The sequence below is a fragment of the Saccopteryx leptura genome, chromosome 2, assembly GCF_036850995.1.
Source record: "Saccopteryx leptura isolate mSacLep1 chromosome 2, mSacLep1_pri_phased_curated, whole genome shotgun sequence".
NCBI classification, from domain to species: Eukaryota; Metazoa; Chordata; class Mammalia; order Chiroptera; family Emballonuridae; genus Saccopteryx; species Saccopteryx leptura.
This window is the reverse complement of record NC_089504.1, coordinates 28,917,247-28,938,786: the sequence shown is the minus strand read 5'-3', so window position 1 is coordinate 28,938,786 and position 21,540 is coordinate 28,917,247. Positions and strand designations below refer to the sequence as shown.

General features: G+C 49.3%; 1 protein-coding gene across 1 annotated transcript in view; it reads right to left on the bottom strand.

The window, feature by feature from the left end:
• Nucleotides 1-21,540, bottom strand: part of ABCA1 (ATP binding cassette subfamily A member 1) — a 132,509-nt gene that overhangs the window by 36,847 nt on the left and 74,122 nt on the right. The window contains exons 10-22 of the mRNA XM_066367523.1: nucleotides 20,823-20,962; nucleotides 20,339-20,455; nucleotides 14,778-14,975; nucleotides 13,840-14,045; nucleotides 13,092-13,268; nucleotides 11,293-11,515; nucleotides 9,368-9,589; nucleotides 8,127-8,331; nucleotides 6,924-7,037; nucleotides 4,878-5,049; nucleotides 2,919-3,050; nucleotides 1,948-2,090; nucleotides 1,592-1,729 (exon numbers count right to left, since the gene is read on the bottom strand). Of these exons, the coding sequence (XP_066223620.1) occupies nucleotides 1,592-1,729; nucleotides 1,948-2,090; nucleotides 2,919-3,050; nucleotides 4,878-5,049; nucleotides 6,924-7,037; nucleotides 8,127-8,331; nucleotides 9,368-9,589; nucleotides 11,293-11,515; nucleotides 13,092-13,268; nucleotides 13,840-14,045; nucleotides 14,778-14,975; nucleotides 20,339-20,455; nucleotides 20,823-20,962 (2,187 nt within the window). The remainder of the gene's footprint in view (nucleotides 1-1,591; nucleotides 1,730-1,947; nucleotides 2,091-2,918; nucleotides 3,051-4,877; nucleotides 5,050-6,923; nucleotides 7,038-8,126; nucleotides 8,332-9,367; nucleotides 9,590-11,292; nucleotides 11,516-13,091; nucleotides 13,269-13,839; nucleotides 14,046-14,777; nucleotides 14,976-20,338; nucleotides 20,456-20,822; nucleotides 20,963-21,540) is intronic.

Genomic DNA, 21,540 nt, shown 5'->3' with positions numbered 1-21,540 from the left:
GCCCGCTGACTACAGTGGCTAGAACTACACGAACATTAGCGAGGGGAAGACCTGGAGGCCTGTGTGACCATGACAGGTCAAAGCTATCAGCATAACTACTGCATCGTCAAAAAAATAAAACAGGAACATTTGGGAGCTACTGCCGCCAGGTAGTGTGTTAGGTGGTCTACACGCATTGTCATTAACTTAATCCTCTAGGACAGGGGTCCCTAAACTGCAGCCCCCTGAGGCCATTTATCCGGCCCCCGCCGCACTTCCGGAAGGGGCACCTCTTTCATTGGTGGTCAGTGAGAGAAACACATTGACCATCTCATTAGCCAAAAGCAGGCCCATAGTTCCCATTGAAATACTGGTCAGTTTGTTGATTTAAATTTACTCGTTATTTTAAATATTGTATTTGTTCCCGTTTTGGTTTTTTACTTTAAAATAAGATACGTGCAGTGTGCATAGGGATTTGTTCATAAGTTTTTTTTATAGTCCGGCCCTCCAACGGTCTGAGGGACAGTGAACTGGCCCCCTGTGTAAAAAGTTTGGGGACCAGGGCCTGCTCTAGGAGGTAGGCCCTACTATTATTACAGGTAAAAAACAAAAACAAACAAAAAAAAACACCTGAGGTAAGTTAAATGAGTTTTCCTAGGTCTCAGGGCCAGCCAGAGCTGGTTCCAAAGCCCGTAATCATTCTGTTTCCGTGGGTGGTAACCTTATGTACCTTCTAAATCTCTAAGCAGACTGCCAATCCTGTCTCTGCACCTCCACCCCCCCCACTCATCCACTCTTTCAACAAACAGGTTTAATGTACCATGTTGGGGACAGAGATGAACAAAGACACAAAGACACAGCCCCTGCTCTCAGAACCTCAGTCTACAGGCACATGGTTATACGACACGTGGACGAGTTCTTTGCTGGAGATGGTGCTGGGAGCTATGGGGGCACAGGGGAGATGCCCTTCATCCCCGTTTCCCTTCTTCTTGCAGACCCCTAGGTCAGTGGTCGGCAAACTCATTAGTCAGCAGAGCCAAATATCAACAGTACAATGATTGAAATTTCTTTTGAGAGCCAAATTTTTTAAACTTAAACTATATAGGTGGGTACATTCCTTATCGAGGTAGCGCCCGCACATGGTATTTTGTGGAAGAGCCACACTCAAGGGGCCAAAGAGCCGCATGTGGCTCGCGAGCCGCAGTTTGCCAACCAGGGCCCTAGGTAATGTAGCATAAATGATAAGTGTTTTGTAAACCCCACCTCCACACAGGGGTGAGCACAGAGCTTTAAGAAAACATGCTCTGGGCCCTGACCGGGTAGCTCAGTTGGTTAGAGCATCGTCCCAATACACCAAGATTGCAGGTTCCATTTCTGGTCAGAACATATGCAAAAATCAACTAGTGAATGCACAAACAAGTGAAAAATAAATCAATGTTTCTCTCGTTCTAAAATCAAGAAATAAAAATTTTAAAAGAAAGAAAACAAGGTTCGCATTTTCTTTGAGATGCAATTCTGTTGCTCTGGCAAAAAGAGCCGTTGGCTATGGCCACACTCCCCCAGCCTCACCTCCCTCCCAGCCCACGACTCAGAATAAACGCGCCTCCTTCACCTTGTCGGTATTTCAGCAGGAGCTCCCATATTCCCCTGCGGGAGTAAGGGTCCACACCGGCTGTGGGCTCATCCAGAATGACAACCTTGGATCCCCCAACAAAGGCCAGGGCCACAGACAGTTTTCTCTGCATGCCACCTATAAGAAAGGGAAAGGGAGGTTGAGGACCAGCCCAGACAGTGAGGGGAGGCAGAGGTGGCGGGACAAGAACAGAAGCTGATCCACGCCATCTGGGAACAGGCTCGGAATGTTTCTGACCCACCGAACCCCAGCAGTGGACCCTGGAAAGCTGTTGTTGTTCTTGTTGTTACTGTGTGTGGGCAAGGGGGGGGGGGGAAGGCAGCTCTGCCCCTCACCTGACAGCTGACTTGTTTTGCTCTTCAGTTTGCTGGGCGGCAAACCCACGTCCAGGGCCATCTGCTCCATCTCCGCCTTCACGTGCTTCTCGGAGAGCCCTTTCAGGCGGGCGTAGAACCAGATGTGTTCTTCGACCGTCAGCCTGGGGACAGAGGGGCGGGTCAGCTCTGGGCCCTGCAGGACGGACGCACCAGCACACAGTGCCTCCTGACCCAGAACAGAAGAGAACGGGTACATCTTCCTTCCTCCTACCCTCTTTTAACTTGATCAACTTCTGAGAAATAATCTTCAGGGAGGATGCAAGGGAGGACAGCACTAAGCATCTGCAGAGGAAGCCAAAGCTGAGATGGGACAGGTCCCTTCTGACCCCTCCTAGCAGGCCCGGCCACCGTGCCTCCGGTGACCGCAGGTCCGCAATGGGCCCTCCCTGAAACCCCATCAACCAAGGAGCTGGCTCTGCATGAACCTGGAGCAGCCCCCCAGAACTTCAAAGGACCTCAGACCCCGAGGGAGGGAAGGGAGACCCCTGCAGAGGACAGGAGCTGCTCGCTTTACATGAGAGGGTACCGGGGCTCAGAAGAGCCAAGTCCTCGGCCAAGGTTACAGAGCTCAGGTCTTTCTCGCTCCCCCAGGAGGGCTCCCTGAGGGCCCCTTCCTGGCTGATGGGGCAGCTCAGCATCAGGGAGGGGTGTGGCGAGAGACAGGATGGGCCGACTGACCCTCCCGAAGGACAATTAACAGAGAGCACCATTCCCCCAGGCCCCATCCGCTGGCTGGACTGATGTAGCATCTCCCAATCCAACAGTTCATTCCCACCTTTTCCTAAAATCGAAGGACAACTAGGTCTCAAGTATCCCGTCGAAGCCTGCCAGCACCAAAGAACGTAAAATGCCAAGTCCTACTCTGCCCAGGACTGATAACACACACACCCAGAGTGGTTCCACTCCCCAGCGTACTTGCTGGTACTCACATGTCAAACAGCACATTGTGCTGGGGACAGACCCCCAGATTCTGCCGGATGGTACTCATCTCAGAGCGAATGTCTTTCCCCAGGATGTAGGCGGTGCCTGAGGTGGGCGGGAACAGCCCAGTCAGGATTGACCTGAGGACACAGATGTTAAAGCACAGGAGCAGCGTTAACCCCCTCCTCCCCAGCACAGAGCAGAGGCATCAAGCCTCCCACCCCTCCGCCATTCCTCCTCATGGACTCTAACACCCCCCCCCCACAAAGCAAGGAAATGTTTGCTTTAGTGAAGAACGAGAAGTGGGCCCAGTGTGTTGGAACTGACCATTTCAGTATGAGCTTTTTTTTTTTTAATGAATTCCAATTTGCAATGAAAAGTACACTTTAAGGCATATATTGCGTATGCCTAAGAGCATGTCCACATAAAATAGCTAAACAATAAGAAATTATTCAAAGATAAAAATTCTGTTTGTGGTAAGATTTCCTGAGACCTGGCCAGTTGGCTCAGTGGTACAGCGTCCGTCCAGTGTGTGGATGTCCCAAGTTTGATTCCCAGCCAGAGCACAGAGAAAAAGCACTCATCTGCTTCTCCAACCCTCCCCCTCTCACTTCTCTCTCTCTCTCTCTCTCTCTTCTCCTCCCCTCCCGCAGCTGTGGCTTGATAGGAATGAGTTGATCTTGTGTGCTGAAGATGGCTCCATGGCCTCCACCTCAGGCATTTAAAAAAACCAACAAATAAAAAAGGCCCCAGTTGCAACAGAGCAAGGGCCACAGATAGGCAGAGCATCGCTCCCTAGTGGGTTTGCCGGGTGAATCCCAGTTGGGGTGCATGTGGGAGTTTGTCTCCGCCTCCCCTCCTCTCATTTAAAAAATTTTTTTAAACCTTTAAAAGAAAAAAAGATTTTCTGCAATGTCTATAATATATTGATTTTGCATTCAAAAAAGGATAACATAGGAGCCCTGGCCAGTTGGCTCAGTGGTAGAGCATCGGCCAGGTGTGCAGGAGCCCTGGGTTCGATTCCCGGCCAGGGCACACAGGAGAAGCGCCCATCTGCTTCTCCACCCCTCCCCCTCTCCTTCCTCTCTGTCTCTCTCTTCCCCTCCCACAGCTGAGGCTCCATTGGAGCAGAGTTGGCCCAGGTGCTGAAGATGGCTCCATGGCCTCTGCCTCAAGCACTAGAATGGCTCTGGTTGCAACAGAGCAACGCCCCAGATGGGCAGAGCATCGCCCCCTGGTGGACAGAGTGTCGCCCCCTGGTGGGCATGCCGGGTGAATCCCGGTCGGGCGCATGCGGGAGTCTGTCTGACTGTCTCCCCGTTTCCAACTTCAGAAAAATACAAAAAAAAAAAAAAAAAAAAAAAAAAAGGGATAACGCAGGAAAAGAAGGTCACCCCCAATGATATATTCTTTGCAATGATTGAGGGACCACCCTAAAAGCCATGGAGGCTAATTCTGGTGTTTCTACGGCCCACATACCGTTCTGAAACTGCCCACTATAAGGCCCTTGTAGGTCCCAGGGAAGACAGTCATATGACCAGCTGCCCATGTGTTTCTCACAGCTGCTTTGAGACAGAGCTCCTAGAAATTACTACGATCTTCCAACACATCCAACCTTTCTTTCCACATTCTTGCCTGATTGTCCTGAGCAAAGAGCTCCAAAGGGGAGCCTGTCTCAGAGCTGTCACATTTCCAGGTCCCAAGAACACTGCTGAAATCTGACGAACTGAATGGGAATGGTCATAAAAAGGCCTTCCCATTTCTGTTAGGCTGAAAAAATAATACATAGCAGAAACTAGCCTTGGTAAAGCACTCCCACAATTAGATCATATTTTTACACTCATCCACTCCTTGCGTGTTCTGCCCTTGCCCCAGTGACCAATGCAGTGTTCTTAGGTATGAATTTCTAAATGTATTTGAAGGAGCTTCCTGTGGCTGATGCTGAGAGAGCCACGCCCTCTTCTTACATGGTGGTGGTCTTCCCAGCTCCATTGTGGCCCAGGAAGGAAGTGATCTGGCCCTCGTAGAAATTCAGGGTCAGGCCATCGACAGCCACCTTCATGCCATCTCGGTAAACCTTCATCAGCTTCTGGATGGACACACCCAGCTTCAGGTGGGTGGGCTCTTCCTCCATGCAGACTGCGAGAAGACAGAAAATAGGGCTGAGCCCACAAAATACAATGACGAGTGGCGTGTGAAGACACAGCAGCCATGCCTGTACTTTTAGAGCCGTCCACTCTCCGAGGCTACTTCTGGCTTCCCAGCAGGCACGGCAGGCTAGAAATTCAGGGGCGGGCCACCGTGGGTTAATCATAATGAATATAATAATGAATAAATGGGGAATAACAAAAGAATACTCTGTGTATTGTGTACTCACAACTGTAAGCCTACTTTTGCCCACCCCGTACTGACGCGGGGCCTATCTGGGCACTGGCGTTGGCGATGGGAATGCAATAATGCAGAAGGATTCAGTCTGTTGAGGGGGAAGGACCTGACACACAATTAAAATGTAAGATGCTAAAGGCTGTTTTAAAACACACATTCAAAGGGCCATGGAACCTGGTGGTACAGTCATCTTATGGAATACTCCTCAGCGCTGAAAAAGAATGAACTGTTGAAACACATCAGAACTTAAAAGGATGTCAAGGGAATTATGTGGAATAAAAATTCAGTCTCCAAAGAGTATATACTACACAATTCCATTTATATAACATTATGGAAATAATACAATTACGGAAGAGAAACACAGATTCTTGGTTGACAGGTGTCTGAGAGTGGGGAGGAAGGCTGGGGGCTGTGGCTATTAAGGGGCAGCATGACGGAGTCTGTGGTGATGAAAGTTCTGCATCTTGACTGAACCAGTGAGTCTATTAATTTGTACATGTGATAAAACTGCACATAACAGACACATATAAGAACATGTAACACTGGTGAAATCTGAAGCTCTGTGAAATGTACCAATGCCCATTTCATGGTTTTCATACTGTGCCAGAGTTACGTTAGCTGTCACTATTAGAGAAAACTGGGTGAAAGGTACATGTTTTGGCAACTTCCTGTGAGTCTATACAACTATTTTAAAATAAAAAAAGTTTTTGGGTTTTGTTGTTATTACTGTTAAATGCTATGAAATCTCAGAGGAGGAAGTGACTGACTTCCTGGAAAGCGAGCGAGGCTCCTCTGGGGAAGAGATATGGAACTAGATCTTGAGGAGCAATAGGGATTTAAAAGGCAGGCAAGTTGGGAGAGAGTTCTCCTGTGAGGGAAGCCACCTGCAAGGCACGGAGGTGTGGAAGAGCGTGACATGTGCCGGCAGCTGTGAGCAGTCCTAGGTGACCGGGACAGAAGCCAGGTGCAGAAGGGAGGCTGGGCTAGAATAGCAGGCAAGTGCCAGTTGCAATGAGTCTAGTGCACCGAACATCACATGTCACCACTGGTGACTAGGAGGGCAGAAAAGGGATCAGCAAAAGAGAGACTTACTAACTACTGGGGAAGCCGCAGTGAACACACAGAGGTGTCCCTCCAGGAACCGGGAGCAAAGAGCCCAGAGGGCAGAGCCTTTGCTGAAGTAAAGGCACCGCCACCCGCAGGTCAGGAGCCAGGAGAGGAGAGTGCTCTGGTGACGGTGGGTGAGAACTTGAAGCAGCACATGCTGAGCTCTGTGGCAGCCACTGGGTGTCAGCCTACACTGGTTCCTACCTCTATCACCATGACGAGGCAGGCAGCGAGGTTATGGTTCCACAATCACAGTTTTCTTTATCTCTTCCTTATAACAATTAGGACAGCATGAAAGGTGGAGGGAGAAGGGGAAGATGGAGGGGGTGGTCCTACAGGCACTTTCCAAAAAGCCAAGAAAACATCCCTCAGGGACTCAGACGGTGACTCCCTGACAAGTCCACAGCACTGGACACAAAGAGCGTGAGAGAATTTGGAAAGGGATGCTGCATGTGGTTTCTCTGTCCCTGCAGCAGCTTCAGGCTCTGGCCCCCAAAAGTCAGTGGGGCAGCAGCACTTACTTTCAGATGCTCCCTTCTGGCTGGATCCAGGATGGCTCTTCTCATCACTCTCCTCGCCTAACCAGTAGGACTTGGTGCACGGAAAATACCAGGGCCTGGGAATCCCATACTGGCCTGAAAGCAAAGCACAGGTGCGAATGAAGCTCGGCCACCTCCCAGCATTCCTAGGATAGCCCAGCCAGACGCACTCTCTCCTTGCCTTTGGAGACAGGACAGGCTGGCTTAGAAGTGGGGGAAGAGAGAGCTAACATCTGGTGAGACCTACTATGTACGACACGATTCTTCACCTCTCTGAATCTCCCTACAACTCCATGAAGCAGCTGTCCTCCCACTTTAGAGATGAGGAAACTGAGAGATGAATACTCTATCCAAGATCACTCGGCTAGTAAGTGGAGGACTCAGAATCTGACTGCAGATCTGCATGAAACAAAATTGTCTATCCTGTGCAGGAAGTTCAGGTGGGGGTAACAGACAGTTCGCATACAGCGCCCCCTCCACTCAGAGGAAATCAGGAGGCGAACCAGAAAGAGTTAAACCTTGCTCTCTCAGAATCTGATCGTACATGAAAATGTATCCAAGGCAGGTCTTGGTCAAGAAGATTTATTAAGGGAAGTATCAAATAAATTTTTATGAATTCTAATTTGATTAAATCATAAGCCAGGGCTCAGAGCCAATATACTTATTATTCACAAGCTGTGCTGGGGAAATAGAACGTCCCCCAGTGGTAAGCCTGAGGGTGCGGAACTGGAGAACCGGGTCAGCACTGGGAGGCATCTCCTAGACCGGCTGACCCCGTGAAGCCCGACGGGATTCACCTCCGACCTCCGACGCTTACCAGCTGTGTAGCCACAGGCAATTCCTTAGTCATACTTCCCACCTTTGCACACACTGGTTAGAACTCCTTCAGAGTAGTCTTAATAGGGTTTTAAATGAACAGAAGTACATCTATAAAACACTTTGTGCAGGGCCGGGTACACAGCACTCTGGAAATAGGAGCTCTTTCAACAGGAGGAGTTGTACTTGTAGCGTCAGCTGCCTCTCCTCGGTCTGTGTGTTTGCCATGGGTCTAAAAAGCTCCAGCCTCTTTCCAGAGAGCCCCAGGCCCTGCAGAAGCTCCAGCAAAATAGAAAGAAAAGCTCAGCAGCTAAGACTCCTATTTCCTCTGCAGATGGCCAAAGCGGTGAGGAAGGTCGGCATGCGTACCTGGGAAGACAGCCTCGATGTACCAGGTCATTACCCCGTAGAGGAAGGTGTCAAACAGCATCATCGAGACCGAGGTGGTGAGGTTGAAGCCATCTTCCTCCACAGGGCTCTCAAAGAGGTTGTCCCACTGCACCCCAATGCCCTGCTCCTCGAAAAGGGCAAAGTACTCACAGCCGAACCCGAAAGCCACAGGTGACAGCAGGCTCTGGGAGAAAAGAGGCAAAAGTCACTTATCCTCCTCCTGTCTCATTTTCCTGACACTTCCAATATAAATTTCACCTGCAGAAATTTGAATGTGCACAATGGATCCATTACGAGACATGGAAGTATTCACCGACAGAGTCCCGTTACGGGAGTGGGATCCTAGGCGGCATATAAAATGATCCTATTTATAACCACTCATTATGCAAGCACACTTCAGAAATGCATGTATGAGGAAGTATAAAACTTTCAGAATTTTAAGCTTCCAAAGATGGCCCAAGGGCTCAAACAATCCCGTGCCCCGTGCGCACTCCTATATCCATCCAGGTCCTCTAGAACTCCCGTTCAGCCAGGGATGGCTCGTGTCAGAGGGGCCAGCCTGGGGCTGCTGATATTTAAGGGGTCCTGACTGAGGGACCAGGAACACCCTGTGAGTGGCTCTCATAAGTGACCCAGGGGACAGCTGGCAACTCGCCCTTACACAGGCTTGCACACCCTTAGACAGCCCCTCCTCCTATGCACAAGGAAGGGAAGTGATGAAGTCAGGGGTCTGGGGGAGATGAGCCACCTGCTCCTCAGCCTTTTCCAGTGCAGAAAACATCCCTGAAGCAAAACCCTATACTGGGCACAAAGAAGACAAGAGTCAAGAAGGAGCCATCTGTGACCTCAAGAGCTTCCAGTTCCACCTGCAGCTGTGACTCATGGGGAGCTCAGCGTGGGCAGTGAAGGTGGAGATGGCATCTACAGTCTACAGGGGTTCCCGGATGCCAGTTATCCCCAGCGGGGTTTATGGTACAGTCTGGCTCTCTGGAAAACTCCACCTGATTCAAGTCGATCAGCATTCACTGCGAGGCCTAACGACAAACAATTCTGTAAGACACAACCTCTGCCTCGAAGACTCTGAGAATCTGGCACTGAGGTCCACATCCCACCGGGAAGAGCCGCTCATCTTCCTCCCTGAGCCTGGACTGTAACACGGAGATTCACCCTCCAGGGGTGGCTGTGACCATGGCTACTGCAGGGCGGCCAGGCTCGCTCACCGCGAAGATCTTGAGCGTGAAGCCCACGTAGTCTTGCCAGGCCACGCACAGGACGTAGGGCAGGTACAGCGTGAAGTAGATGATGCCCCCGCAGGCAGCCGCCAGGTTGGCCCTGGAGAAGAGCGTGCTGATCAGGAAGCACTGCAGGATGGTCACCACGGCGAAGACGGACAGAAAGACAAACACCACGCTCGGGTCGCTGTAGGGCAGCAGGTTTCCTAACTGGGAAGGAAGAACCCAATAAACGCGCGGCTGCCGCCGGCAAGCCCGCCCTCGCCCCATCTGCGGGAAGAGGCGGGGCTTATTCCTGCTCCGCGGAGAGAACGTCAGGGAACAGGGCAGCTGGTTTCTCTGATGAGGAAACTGAACCCTAATGAAGGGAAATGAACACCCACACGGCAAAATAGTGGTAGTCAGGTCCAGAACAGAGTCCAGGGCTCACATCCATCCACTGCTCACATCCATCCACTGAGGTTCACCAGTTTTGTTCTTTTTCAAAGTAATATGACCCAGTGACTTGTCACCAAGGAAGAGTTGTGAGAGACAACAACTCACAAACTTCTGCCTTCAAAAGCCAAGGAAAATGGCTGGGCAATCTTAATATTCCCCCCCCCCCTCTTTGATAACTGGCCATGGATTCTACATTCCCACAATCACCTAAACTCTTGCGGACTTTTATTTTCTAGTAGGTGAGGACATGTGAGCAGGACCCGCCAGCACGTGCTTGTCCCGGGGCAGCTCTCATGCACCTGCCACGGGACTGCCTCTCCCCCCCCTCCCGCCTCAGAGCTCCGACCCAGGCGGTCAGGTACTGGAGCGTGAGAGGGGGTCTGATTTTAGCAAGAACCGCTCTGCCAACTGTCGGATGAGCTCGGTGAAGTCTGGAACCCTCCGTGGCCTCAATTCCTTGCACGTTAAATGGGTGATTCAGTGAGGACACACTAAAGTGTAATGTGCCTTAAACCACTCCTGGCAATCAATGAGTGCTCATTTGTCGTGAACAGTAACTAGTACTGAATTAAATGTTAGTTTCTATCCCCTTGTACTCACCCTCTTTACAGACATTTTTATCTGGTGTACCCTTAAACGAAATGGTTGTGGAGAAAGAAACCTGGCATATGGACTTATTAATGCAAGTGGAGGACAGAGAACTGTGCCAGAGTCCCCTTCTGGGGGCACTTGTCCAGCTGTCAGGAGGCAGCCTCCAGGTATCAACTCCTCGGGGCTTGTCACTGCTGCAGAGAGCTACCTGGCCCGAGGAGGTGCACACTTTCCATGGTTAACTGAGGGGCCTGGGACATGGGGTGTCAAGGAGGGAGGCCTGGACACTTCAGCTCAACAAGGGACAACTCTGACAAGCTGTACGCGCTCCTCAGTGCCCACAGGGTTGGCCTTGTACTGCAGTTCAACTCCTCCCTCTGCTCAATCCTGCCTCCTCCCCATCCCTTCCAGAGACGCTGACCCCTAATAAATATTCATATGCCAAATGCTATTTCAGCCTCTGCTTCCAGAAAACCTCATAGGCAACCATATGTATCCTTCTGATTCTAGTTTCTAGACATTCCAGGGGAACCACCTCCCAATATGAGTAAGGCAATGAAAAGCCCTCAGATGCCGCCATGAACTTCTGCCCAGCAGACAGCGTGGCATAGTTAAATGTGTGCTTACCTGATAAATGAACACCCTGGGTTTTAATCCTGTTCAGCTTACTAACCAGCTGCGCTGACCTTGGAGAAGTCACTGCCCCTCTCTGGGCCTCATTTTTCCCAACTATAAAATGAGGGCATTGCAGGAGATGGCATGTCTGACCCCTACCCCCTACTCCCACCCTGCCAAAGAATGTTTGCTTTGCCTCGCCTCAAGCAGCCTGTATTGGGCTGTTCAGAAATTCCCATCAGGGAGGAGCCACAGTGAGGCAGCCTTACTTTCAGGATGACCACCAGCAGGGCGGCGCTCACAAGCAGAGGGATGAGGCTACTGATGAACCAGCTGAACCAGAGGATGCCGTTGTCCAGGCCCATGATGCGCATGGTCTCCTTCAGCCGCGCCTCCTTCTCATACACGATGCCCTTGATGATCACAGCCACAGAGTAAATCCAGGCCAGTGTCATGAAGAGAGGCATTGACCGGCTCATCACCCGCAGGAAGCTAGAGGCCCCAGGGAAGGGAGCAGGAAGAATTAAAGACAAGTGTGAGCCAGACTCACGGGCCAATGCCCCCAGGTCTGCATGCTAGAGAGAGCGCCACGACTGAGCCGAAGATGGCAGGCACTCTGGACTCTGGAACATACGGGTTATCTTATCAAATGCTTCATGGGCAGTGCAATGTAGTGATAAAAGTTAGATTAACAAAGTACGGCCAGAATAAGCTTCTTTCGGGCCTGCTTTAGTAACCAGGTAACTGTGGGATGTCATTAAGCTAAATGCGGGTGATTTTTAAAGTACTAAAACAGAAAGAAAAAAACAAGAACAAAAAAAAAACCTCACTCTCTCATGAAAGCTCAACACCTCCCAGGTCATCTCATCTCACTATCAATCTGCCTTGCGTAACTGTTATGACAGGCAGTGCAGAGATACAGATCAGGCAGGGACACTTCCAAACTAGAACAGGAAATGCAATGAAGTAAAAGGAGACACAGACTCTGGACCCTGAAGCTCAGGTTCAAGTTCCAGCTTTGCCATTTCTGCATGGACAGCTATGTGACAATAGCCAAGGCTCTTAATGGCTCTGAACTCCCATCCTGTCTTCCTCTTGAGACATCCTTTCTAGAGTAAATCTCGGCTTAGGGCGCTCTCTGGAAAAGTCTTCCTTTCAGAAATTCTAGCTAATCTTTCTGAAAATAAAGAGCAAGATAATTCTGGTGACATGGAGAAGCTAGAGAGAGCCGTGCAAGGAAATAGGCTGTTCAATGCAAAGCAGAGAGCAAACCCAAGGAGAGGAACCCTGCTCTGTCCACTCTCCAATCTCTGCACGTGCACACACACACACACACACACACACACACACAACAGCAGCAACAAGAGAATGGACAGTTTCCCATTTGGAAGAGACGACTTACTTCAGATGCCAGCAATAATTATACCTCTCCCCCATTGTCTCTTATAAGAAATCATTAGGTCCTAAGGCATAGCTCCCACAATGAGAACTTGGCCGCACAGTAACTAAGCACTAAAAGATTATCTTAAAAGTCTAAGATGAAAAGGCCTCGTTCAGTTTTATTTGGATTGTTTCAGAATGTGGTTTACCACTTGTAGAGAGGAAGGAGACAAAACCTACGTGCAGCCCACTTTTATAGGTCTGGAACTTTGTCTCTGGGTTTGGGGAGCGTGTGTACATGTGCAAGTGCTTGCATGCGTTTGCCATGACACATATTACACTTGCAGGCTGGGAAATTTTAACCAGAAGGGTAGAAGAGTAGCGTGTAAAAACAACCTGACAACCACGCACAAGAAAGCAGGGAGGACTACCAGTGCGTGCACATGTCTGAGTCTTTCACGCTGTGCAAACTGTCAACCACCTGCATCTGGCATCCTACTTCCTGAAATCTTCACAGAAGTCCAAAAACAATTTTCTGAGCAGTGTCAATGCCCACGTAAAATAAGTAAAAGCAAAGCATTTTGTCTCCTCCCTTGGCGTGCGTGCACACACATGTGTGCATGTCTGCACTCCACCTGGGCGCAGTGTTGGCTGGCTAAGTAAAGACGGTGGCTTCCCGGTAACTTACATGTCATCGACATAACAGGGGTAGGGCATCTGTTGCACATAGACACCCGTTTTCTTCTCGGTGCCTGTCAGCACCCTGATGATCGCCTGCTCCACCACATCCTGCAAGTAGGCGAAGCCTCCCCAGACGTACCGCATGTCCTCAAAGGGGTCTGCCCGAGGACCAGGGTCCCAGTACCTAAAACCAAGCCACAGGTGAGCAAATGTTCTTTAGACCCATACAAGGAAAAATTCCAATCACTCACATCCCCATCACCACGCCCAAGCCACTATTTTTATTTGGTATCTTAGCTGCTGGTCTCAGTTGACATGTACCCATATTTTTAAATAGGTATCGAAAAGGGCATACCACTTACCAGTATGGTGCTTTTCCTCTCTAGCGAATACCTAACATTGCATTAAGCAGACATACCAAAATTTACCTAACCACTCCCTTTCGTATTGTTCTGTAAACATTATCCCTTTTTGTAAAAAATGGATAACGTTAACACAGGGAACCTACAGCCTTTATTCGTTTTTTCTGCTGCTTCAATTCCTTGGGATTAATCCCCAGGCGTGAGAATGCTAAATCAAAAGATGATGATGCTTTTTAAGAAGATAATGGTATTTTATGACTTTATCAAAGAAATGTGGCCATTTCACCAAAATCAAGCCACCAACTCCAATTTCTACCAAATCAGTCGATAAAATTAAGTACCTCTAGACATCACAGCCGCTCTTGACTTCCCCAAGAATGGGGTTCAACTTACCCATCCTTGATCTTATTCGTCCTCTCCACATTGTCGATGTCCATTCGGATCTTATACTTGACGTGATGGGGCAGCTCGACACTGCTGGGGGTAATTCCGGTGAATACGATCCCAGCCCAAAACCTCCGCTCATCCAGCAGCTCCATGGATTTGTTGATGAGCCAGACTTCTGTTGCTATGGGTTCCAGCTTGTTCAGGTTGACGCACTGAAGGAAGAACAGCCGCCGTGAGAACTTGGGTGGCCAGGAAAACAAGCCCTGGCCGAGGGAGACCCTGCCACAAGAGGGAAGGGCTACCTGTGAGACTGTCTTATCCTCACTCCATTCATCTTCCCTAAAGTCATTGCCCAATATTCTATTGCAAAAGGGTCATATTTGTTTAACTGAAATTTAGAGGTAAGTTATTTGTACTGACATTTGTGGAAGGAGATTCAAACAATGATCATACTTCCTCCTTTTTCTCTCTGTTTTCTTAGCAATTCTTCTGAGTCATTAACAACTAACCAAATAAATAAACAGGTCCAAAAAAAAAATCTTTTAATCGTTCCTATGAAGTGACATCATTTTTAAGACTAAAGTTTTCGAAATGTAATCTGTCCGATTAGATTTTAAATAAATTTCATGAACACTGCCATAAGGAACTGCCTTGTTGCTATTAGGTATTGGAATATCGAAACATAAGAAAGCCCAGAAGACAACGGATAGAAACTCTTGAGTCAGATCAAATAAAACTAGACTTAGATTTGTTTATTTACTCATCATTTGCCTAACATTTATGGAGTGCCTTTTATACACCACGCCCTGTGTTAGGTCTGAGGAATACTACTGTAAATAAGTCTGAACATTATTTCTAAACATTCTTCTAATCTCGCTTCTTATATCTCAGAGGGGGGGGGAACCCATAGCCTTTTCTGAGTGATCCCCAGAACAGATCCTCACCTCCATGAAGTGAGATATGGTCTGGACTGCCCGGTTGGTCTCATTGAAAGCCTCTCTCCAGGTGTACACAGAGCCATTCGCTGACTGGACATCCTCTGGGTACTTGGCCAGAAACGCCACGATATCTTCAGCTGTCCAATCTAAGCCGGCCAAACGCTGCTTCCAGAAGCGGTCGTTGCTTTGGCTGTTCAAGAGCGTCTGCCATTTCAATGAGAAATCACAAATGGTAAACACCAATTCAGTCCTGATGAGCATAGGACTTACAAAACCTTCACGTACTTTTTTTTTTTTTTAAATCTTCACAGAAAGCTGTGGTATAAATAAGAGTGACCCCATATTAAAGATGAGACTCTTGGAATTGAAAATAAACAAATACAATTTTAACCAAGTCTGAGTCATAATGCTACTTGCCATGGAGCAGAGACTCAAAGTCAGACCAGTCTGAATCCAGAGTCCCCAGGTCTCCCCTGCACCCCACAAGCTAGCCTAACAACATGAACTGCAGGGACAACAGTAATCATACCTCCTCTGTGCAGTTACTAAACTGAATTATTTATACGCTTCGCCTCACACAATTCCATTAGGAAGGTATCTTTAACAGTTCCCATTTCACAGATGGGAAAACTGACATTCAGAGAGGTCAAGCCCTTAACGTAAGGTCACACAGCTAATAAGTCGCCAAGCCAGGATATGAAGCGGCTCTCTGATTCTACTGTACCTTCCCACCGGCATTATATTACTTCCTCTCTTGAGACCCCGTCTGACAACCCCTTATAAAGACCCTATACCTCTAGACTGAATGAAGACAAGCCCACTTTTGCTGTTTAGTTGGGGAAATAATGCTGTTATTAAACCAAGTAAAATAGGATCTTTCTCAACTGCAGGACACAAGGGTCATGACACAAAGGAGGCCTGTCTTCCGTTTCTTGGTCCTTAGCTGGTTGGTCCCCGTGTGGGTCAATATGAAAAAAACCCCCACAACCCACTCTAGTGCTCAACCAACAGGCCCACAGGGCCGGGGCAGAGGCCTGCACAAGTATGCCGCCGACACAATGGGTCAGCTCTGAACTCAGCTCAGGGAAAAGGAGCAGCAACTGCACCTACTTGTCACAGCGACGAGGGGACAACAAAATCCCAGCTCTACTGAAATGGAATCTCTAAGGAGCCAAACACGGCTACTTTTTAAATCAGTCTTGTTTCCACCAACATTATAAGCTTTTCCTCCCCATGTGGCTTCATATTTATTATTTTAATGAAAACATAATGATGTCATAGATTATATATACCATAATTTCACTGACGAGTCTCCTACAGCTAAGCATTTAGCCTAGTTCTCACAAAACAATTATTAGAGCAATAACATTTTCTTATTTCTTGTGACTTATTCCTTTAAAATTATGTCTGTAGGATATATCCCCGAGGGCTTGCGGAATGGAGGTACGCGGGATGGCACATTTTTTATATGGTTCTCGCAATCTTCATCCCAAATTGCTTTCCAATAGGGAATGGCAATTTATATTGTCATCAGTAAGATACGTATTTTTGTTGGTATAAATAGATACAAAATTGTACCTCACGCAAGTCCACAGGGGTACGGTTTAGCACTTCTGAAATGACTCTATTGGAGACCGGCACCGAACGAGTAAGAGCTAGGAGAAGATATGTGATGTTGGGGCTGTGGCCTGCCCTGCCGGTGTGGCTTCTGAGCACCATGGCCGAGGAAGCAAGACCAGCGAGAGCAGCCCGGTGACATCCCTGGTCACATAGCCATTCCAGGGCACCTGACAGGACCAGGAAACCTAATGTCGCCCTGAGGAGTGGTAGCCAAGGAGAGAGCAGAGCCCTGAGGTGAAGAGGGCAAGAGAGAACCATCCAGTGCCAGTGGGTTCCATGGCGCGGTAGAGGAGTGAGCCCCGGCCTGGGGGCGATGCAACGGGTGCAGACAGAGCGCAGACAGCAGAGAAAGATGGTGCTATCACAGAGTAGACTGGTGACGCCAGAGGCTGGGGGTGATGCAATGGGTGCAGACAGAGCGCAGACAGCAGAGAAAGATGGTGTTATCGCAGAGTAGACTGGTGACGCCAGGGGCTGGGGGTGATGCAACGGGTGCAGACAGAGCGCAGACAGCAGAGAAAGATGGTGCTATCGCAGAGTAGACTGGTGACGCCAGGGGCTGGGGGTGATGCAACAGGTGCAGACAGAGCGCAGACAGCAGAGAAAGATGGTGCTATCACAGAGTAGACTGGTGACGCCAGGGGCTGGGGGTGATGCAACAGGTGCAGACAGAGCGCAGACAGCAGAAAAGGATGGTGCTATCGCAGAGTAGATTGGTGACACCAGGGGCTGGGGGTGATGCAACGGGTGCAGACAGAGCGGCAGACAGCAGAGAAAGGTGGTGCTATCGCAGAGTAGACTGGTGACGCCAGGGACTGGGGGTGATGCAACGGGTGCAGACAGAGCGCAGACAGCAGAAAAGGATGGTGCTATCGCAGAGTAGATTGGTGACACCAGGGGCTGGGGGTGATGCAACGGGTGCAGACAGAGCGCAGACAGCAGAGAAAGATGGTGCTATCGCAGAGCAGACTGGTGACGCCAGGGGCTGGGGGTGATGCAACGGGTGCAGACAGAGCGCAGACAGCAGAAAAGGATGGTGCTATCGCAGAGTAGATTGGTGACACCAGGGGCTGGGGGTGATGCAACAGGTGCAGACAGAGCGCAGACAGCAGAAAAGGATGGTGCTATCGCAGAGTAGACTGGTGACGCCAGGGGCTGGGGGTGATGCAATGGGTGCAGACAGAGCACAGACAGCAGAGAAAGATGGTGCTATCACAGAGTACACTGGTGACGCCAGGGGCTGGGGGTGATGCAACGGGTGCAGACAGAGCCACAGACAGCAGAGAAAGATGGTGCTATCGCAGAGTAGACTGGTGACGCCAGGGGCTGGGGGTGATGCAATGGGTACAGACAGAGCCACAGACAGCAGAGAAAGATGGTGCTATCACAGAGTACACTGGTGACGCCAGGGGCTGAGGGTGGGGGGACCGGGGAGGTCAAACCACATAAAGTTGCAGTTATATAACCTGAGCTCAAAGGTACAGCGCGGTGACTACAGCACTAACAATCCCACACTTTGCTGAGCAGTAACTATGAGAGGACGCCTATGTTAACAGTTGTGGTGACCATTTTATAATATATGTGACTATCAAAAAGCAAGTTGTTCCCTTAAACATATACAGTGCTTACTTGTCAATTACACCTCAATAAAGCTGAAAGAAGGGAGGGAGGGAGGGAAGGAGGGAGGGAGGGAGGGAGGGAGGGAGGGAGGGAGGGAGGGAGGGAGGGAGGGAGGAATTATCCCAATGGAAGCAGACACCTAGGGCATCCCTCATGTCCCAAATGGGAGGCTACAGGGGGTACAGAGTACTAAGGGGCCCAAGCTTATGGTGTGAAGTCAACATTCCTGAATAGAGAGAGAAGCTGGAGGAGGCCCTTCAACTCCACCCACAGGCTGTCAAGTCCCGAGTCTGCGTCTATAGCCTCATCTCCCCGGCTCTCCAGGCCCCAATACCAACTAGCCTTTCGGACACCCCCCACCATCCACCTGCTAGAAACCAAAATCCACGCCAATGCCTCCCCTCCTTCACCCTCCAGCCTAGCAGTCGTCAGGCTTCACCCCGCCAGTGCCTTGGCCACCCACTTGGATGGCCTCCATTCTGGCCTCTGTCTCACATCGTCCCCCTCCTTAATCCACTGGGTCACATTGGAGGGACGTATCTACAGCTCCCCTTGCTCAAAACCTTTTCGGGGTCCCCTAGAGCTTGAAATAAAGGTCCTCCAAAACACATCCCTTCTCCCAAACCCACAGCTCCTACGTTTCCTGCAGGGTGGGCAAAAGCAGGTTTACAGCTGTTCATGTGGAAAATACTACCGTAATTCATAAATAGTAATACAAGAATAAACTCTGTGTTTCGCATACTCTCAACTGTAGACCTACTTTCGCCCCGCCCTGTATTGCACAGCCTGGGTTCTCCCAGCGAGATTCCTAACGAGTGCCACAGCCATACTGACGAGGCTTTGTCCCCCAAAAACTGGGAGCCTATGAGCTGTTGGAACATCCAAAGCAGACTCTTCATTTCAGAGTAGAAAAAGCATCCATCTACCCAAATTCATGGAATCCTCTGAGACTCCGAAGGAGAGAACTCTAACGGAGGAATGGACATGCCAAGAAGAGGACCAGGAAGAAGAGGCCTGAGACGTCACCCAGACCTGTGTTGCTGTCCATGGCCGGGGCACATGAATCCCTTTACAGAGGACAGATGGGAGCCATCTTGACGGGCATGAGTTGTTATTACTAGTCTGGAATTATTCAGTTAATCCATAAAAAAATATTGTTGATGTTTCATTGAAATCCCTTGCTTTTTAAATGCCCCAATTTAAGAATTCTGCATATGTACTAGGCTTGCTACAACAAAGATGACTTCCCCATCAGTGGAAGGCCCCTGGGTATTGTCCCTCCTGGGGCATCAGGGACAGTCCTAAGCCTGACAGAGCACCTCTCAGATAGGTATCACCTCTGAAACCCAGCCGCCCCTCTGATCAGTGAGCTATCAAGGAAAGGAACCCTGCAAAATCCATCCCTCCTGCCTGACCTGTGGTGGCGCAGTGGATAAAGCGTCGACCTGGAAATGCTGAGGTTGCTGGTTCAAAACCCTGGGCTTGCCAGGTCAAGGCACATATGGGAGTTGATGCTTCCAGCTCCTCCCCCCTGCCTCTCTCTCCTCTCTCTCTCTCTCCCTCTCTCTCTCTCCTCTCTAAAATGAATAAATAAAAAAATTTAAAAAAATAAAAATAAAAATAAATAAATAAAAATCCATCCCTCCTTCTGAATGGCAGCAGAAACAAAAGGAAGACGTCTCCCTCACCATGGAGACAGGAAATAGTCTAATGATTCTCGGACTCAGCCCGAGGCAGGGATGATGTGATTAAATGGCACTCAGGCTCAAGCGAAGGAGACAATTCTGTCCATGCTCAGATTCCTCTGCCTTTGAATTCAATTGTCTCCAGAGCACTAATCCCTTTCAAGTGGTCCGGAAGCGCTAAGTGCAATTCCCCTCAACGTGGTGACGGCAGCTCCGTGCTCATGCAGTCACTGGGGAGCCAGTCTCTCACACTAGCCCTTTGCTCCCACACCTCTGTCCAAGTTCTACCAAGACACAAGAAGGCCAAGCAAGATGCTGTGGCAGGCTCTAGAGCCAGAAATGAAAATAGTCAGGGTCCTCCCATCACCAAACTCTTGCTCCAAATACCAGCTCTGTCCTCAGCTTCTTAGAAAACTGATTTTTGACCCCCAGATGCATTGATGCTGATGTGAATGAACCAGTGTCATGTGTGTAACATTGCCTGTAGCTCTACAAAGATGACAGCCCTGTAGCTGGAGCTTGGCTCATTATGTCTATTCTGATTAAACATAAAGCATTTTCATTTCAGTCACCTCTTGAACCTGACCAGAATCCCACTTCTCCGACATCGAGCAGGCCCAGGGTCATCCGAGGGACACTCACCCGGACAAGGTCCATTTCCACGCTGCTCTCCATGAAGGTCCAGATCTTGGGGCTGAGCTCTTCCCACATGCCTTTTATATCGTGGAACATAGCCAGTTCCTGGAAGGTCTTGTTCACCTGGAGTCAGGAGGGGAGCCAGGGAGAGCAAGGAGGAAAAAAAAAAAGAAAAAAAAGAGGAGAAGCAAAGACATGAGAAACACCACTGGTCCCTGCAGAGATGCCCCATCACAACAGCCCCTTTCCAGCTTTCCCATCCCCAGGAAGTGACCGCCTGCCGCGACGATTCAAACGCCCAGGGCTGGAGAGCTGGGCCTCAACAGTCAGCTCCGACCTGGTTCAGACTCGAGGCTCCCCCTCTTCGGAAATCCCAGAAGAGCCACAAGAACGCTCACTACACGCCATCTGGAACCGCCTTTGCTTTTTTTTTTTTTCCTGGAATTCTAGCAGGATTCTGGAGAGGAACTCCTGGGTCTGGGCAGCTTACCTCAGCCATAACCTGCCTCGTGGCCGGAGTGTCAGGTGTATACAGGATCTTCCCAACAAGGAGAGGCTTGAGGACCTTCCATATGATGCGGTAAAAAGGGTCAGACTCCAAATTCTTCATCAAATCATTGCAAAAAGGAGCTACAAAGACAAAAGGCAAACATTCATATTCGTGGCCATATACTTGTGGGAACTAACTAACAGGGCGTTAGAGTCAGCAAGACAGTCCTCGGTTCAGATCCCAGCTCTACCACTTAAGAGCTTATGTAATAAATAACTTCACCTCAGTTAGCACACTATAAAAAATGAAGTTAATAATATCTACCTGGCAGAGATGTGGGGAGGATTAACTGAGATATTGCCTGCAGAGCCCTCAGAACAACACCTGGTCAGAGCTTAGTAAACACTGATGACGGAAAACGCAACGGAGACAACCTGGAAAACGCTCCCACAACGCACAGACCTGTGTATCCCACGATTCGGACTCTGTGCCACCCTCCCCATTCCGCTTTCATTGAAAACAGAGGCTAAATTCAGACTTCAGTTTTCAAGCAAAAATCAAACAATTCTCTTCAATTAATAGGTCTCATCACGAGGATATGTAATAAACGCAATAAGTATCCTCAACTGAGAAATCCAAAGTTAGAACAGACCACGGGGTTTGATTTTCCAGAAGGATTCCTGATTTAAAATTTTCATTCTGGGTATTCCTCAAGATA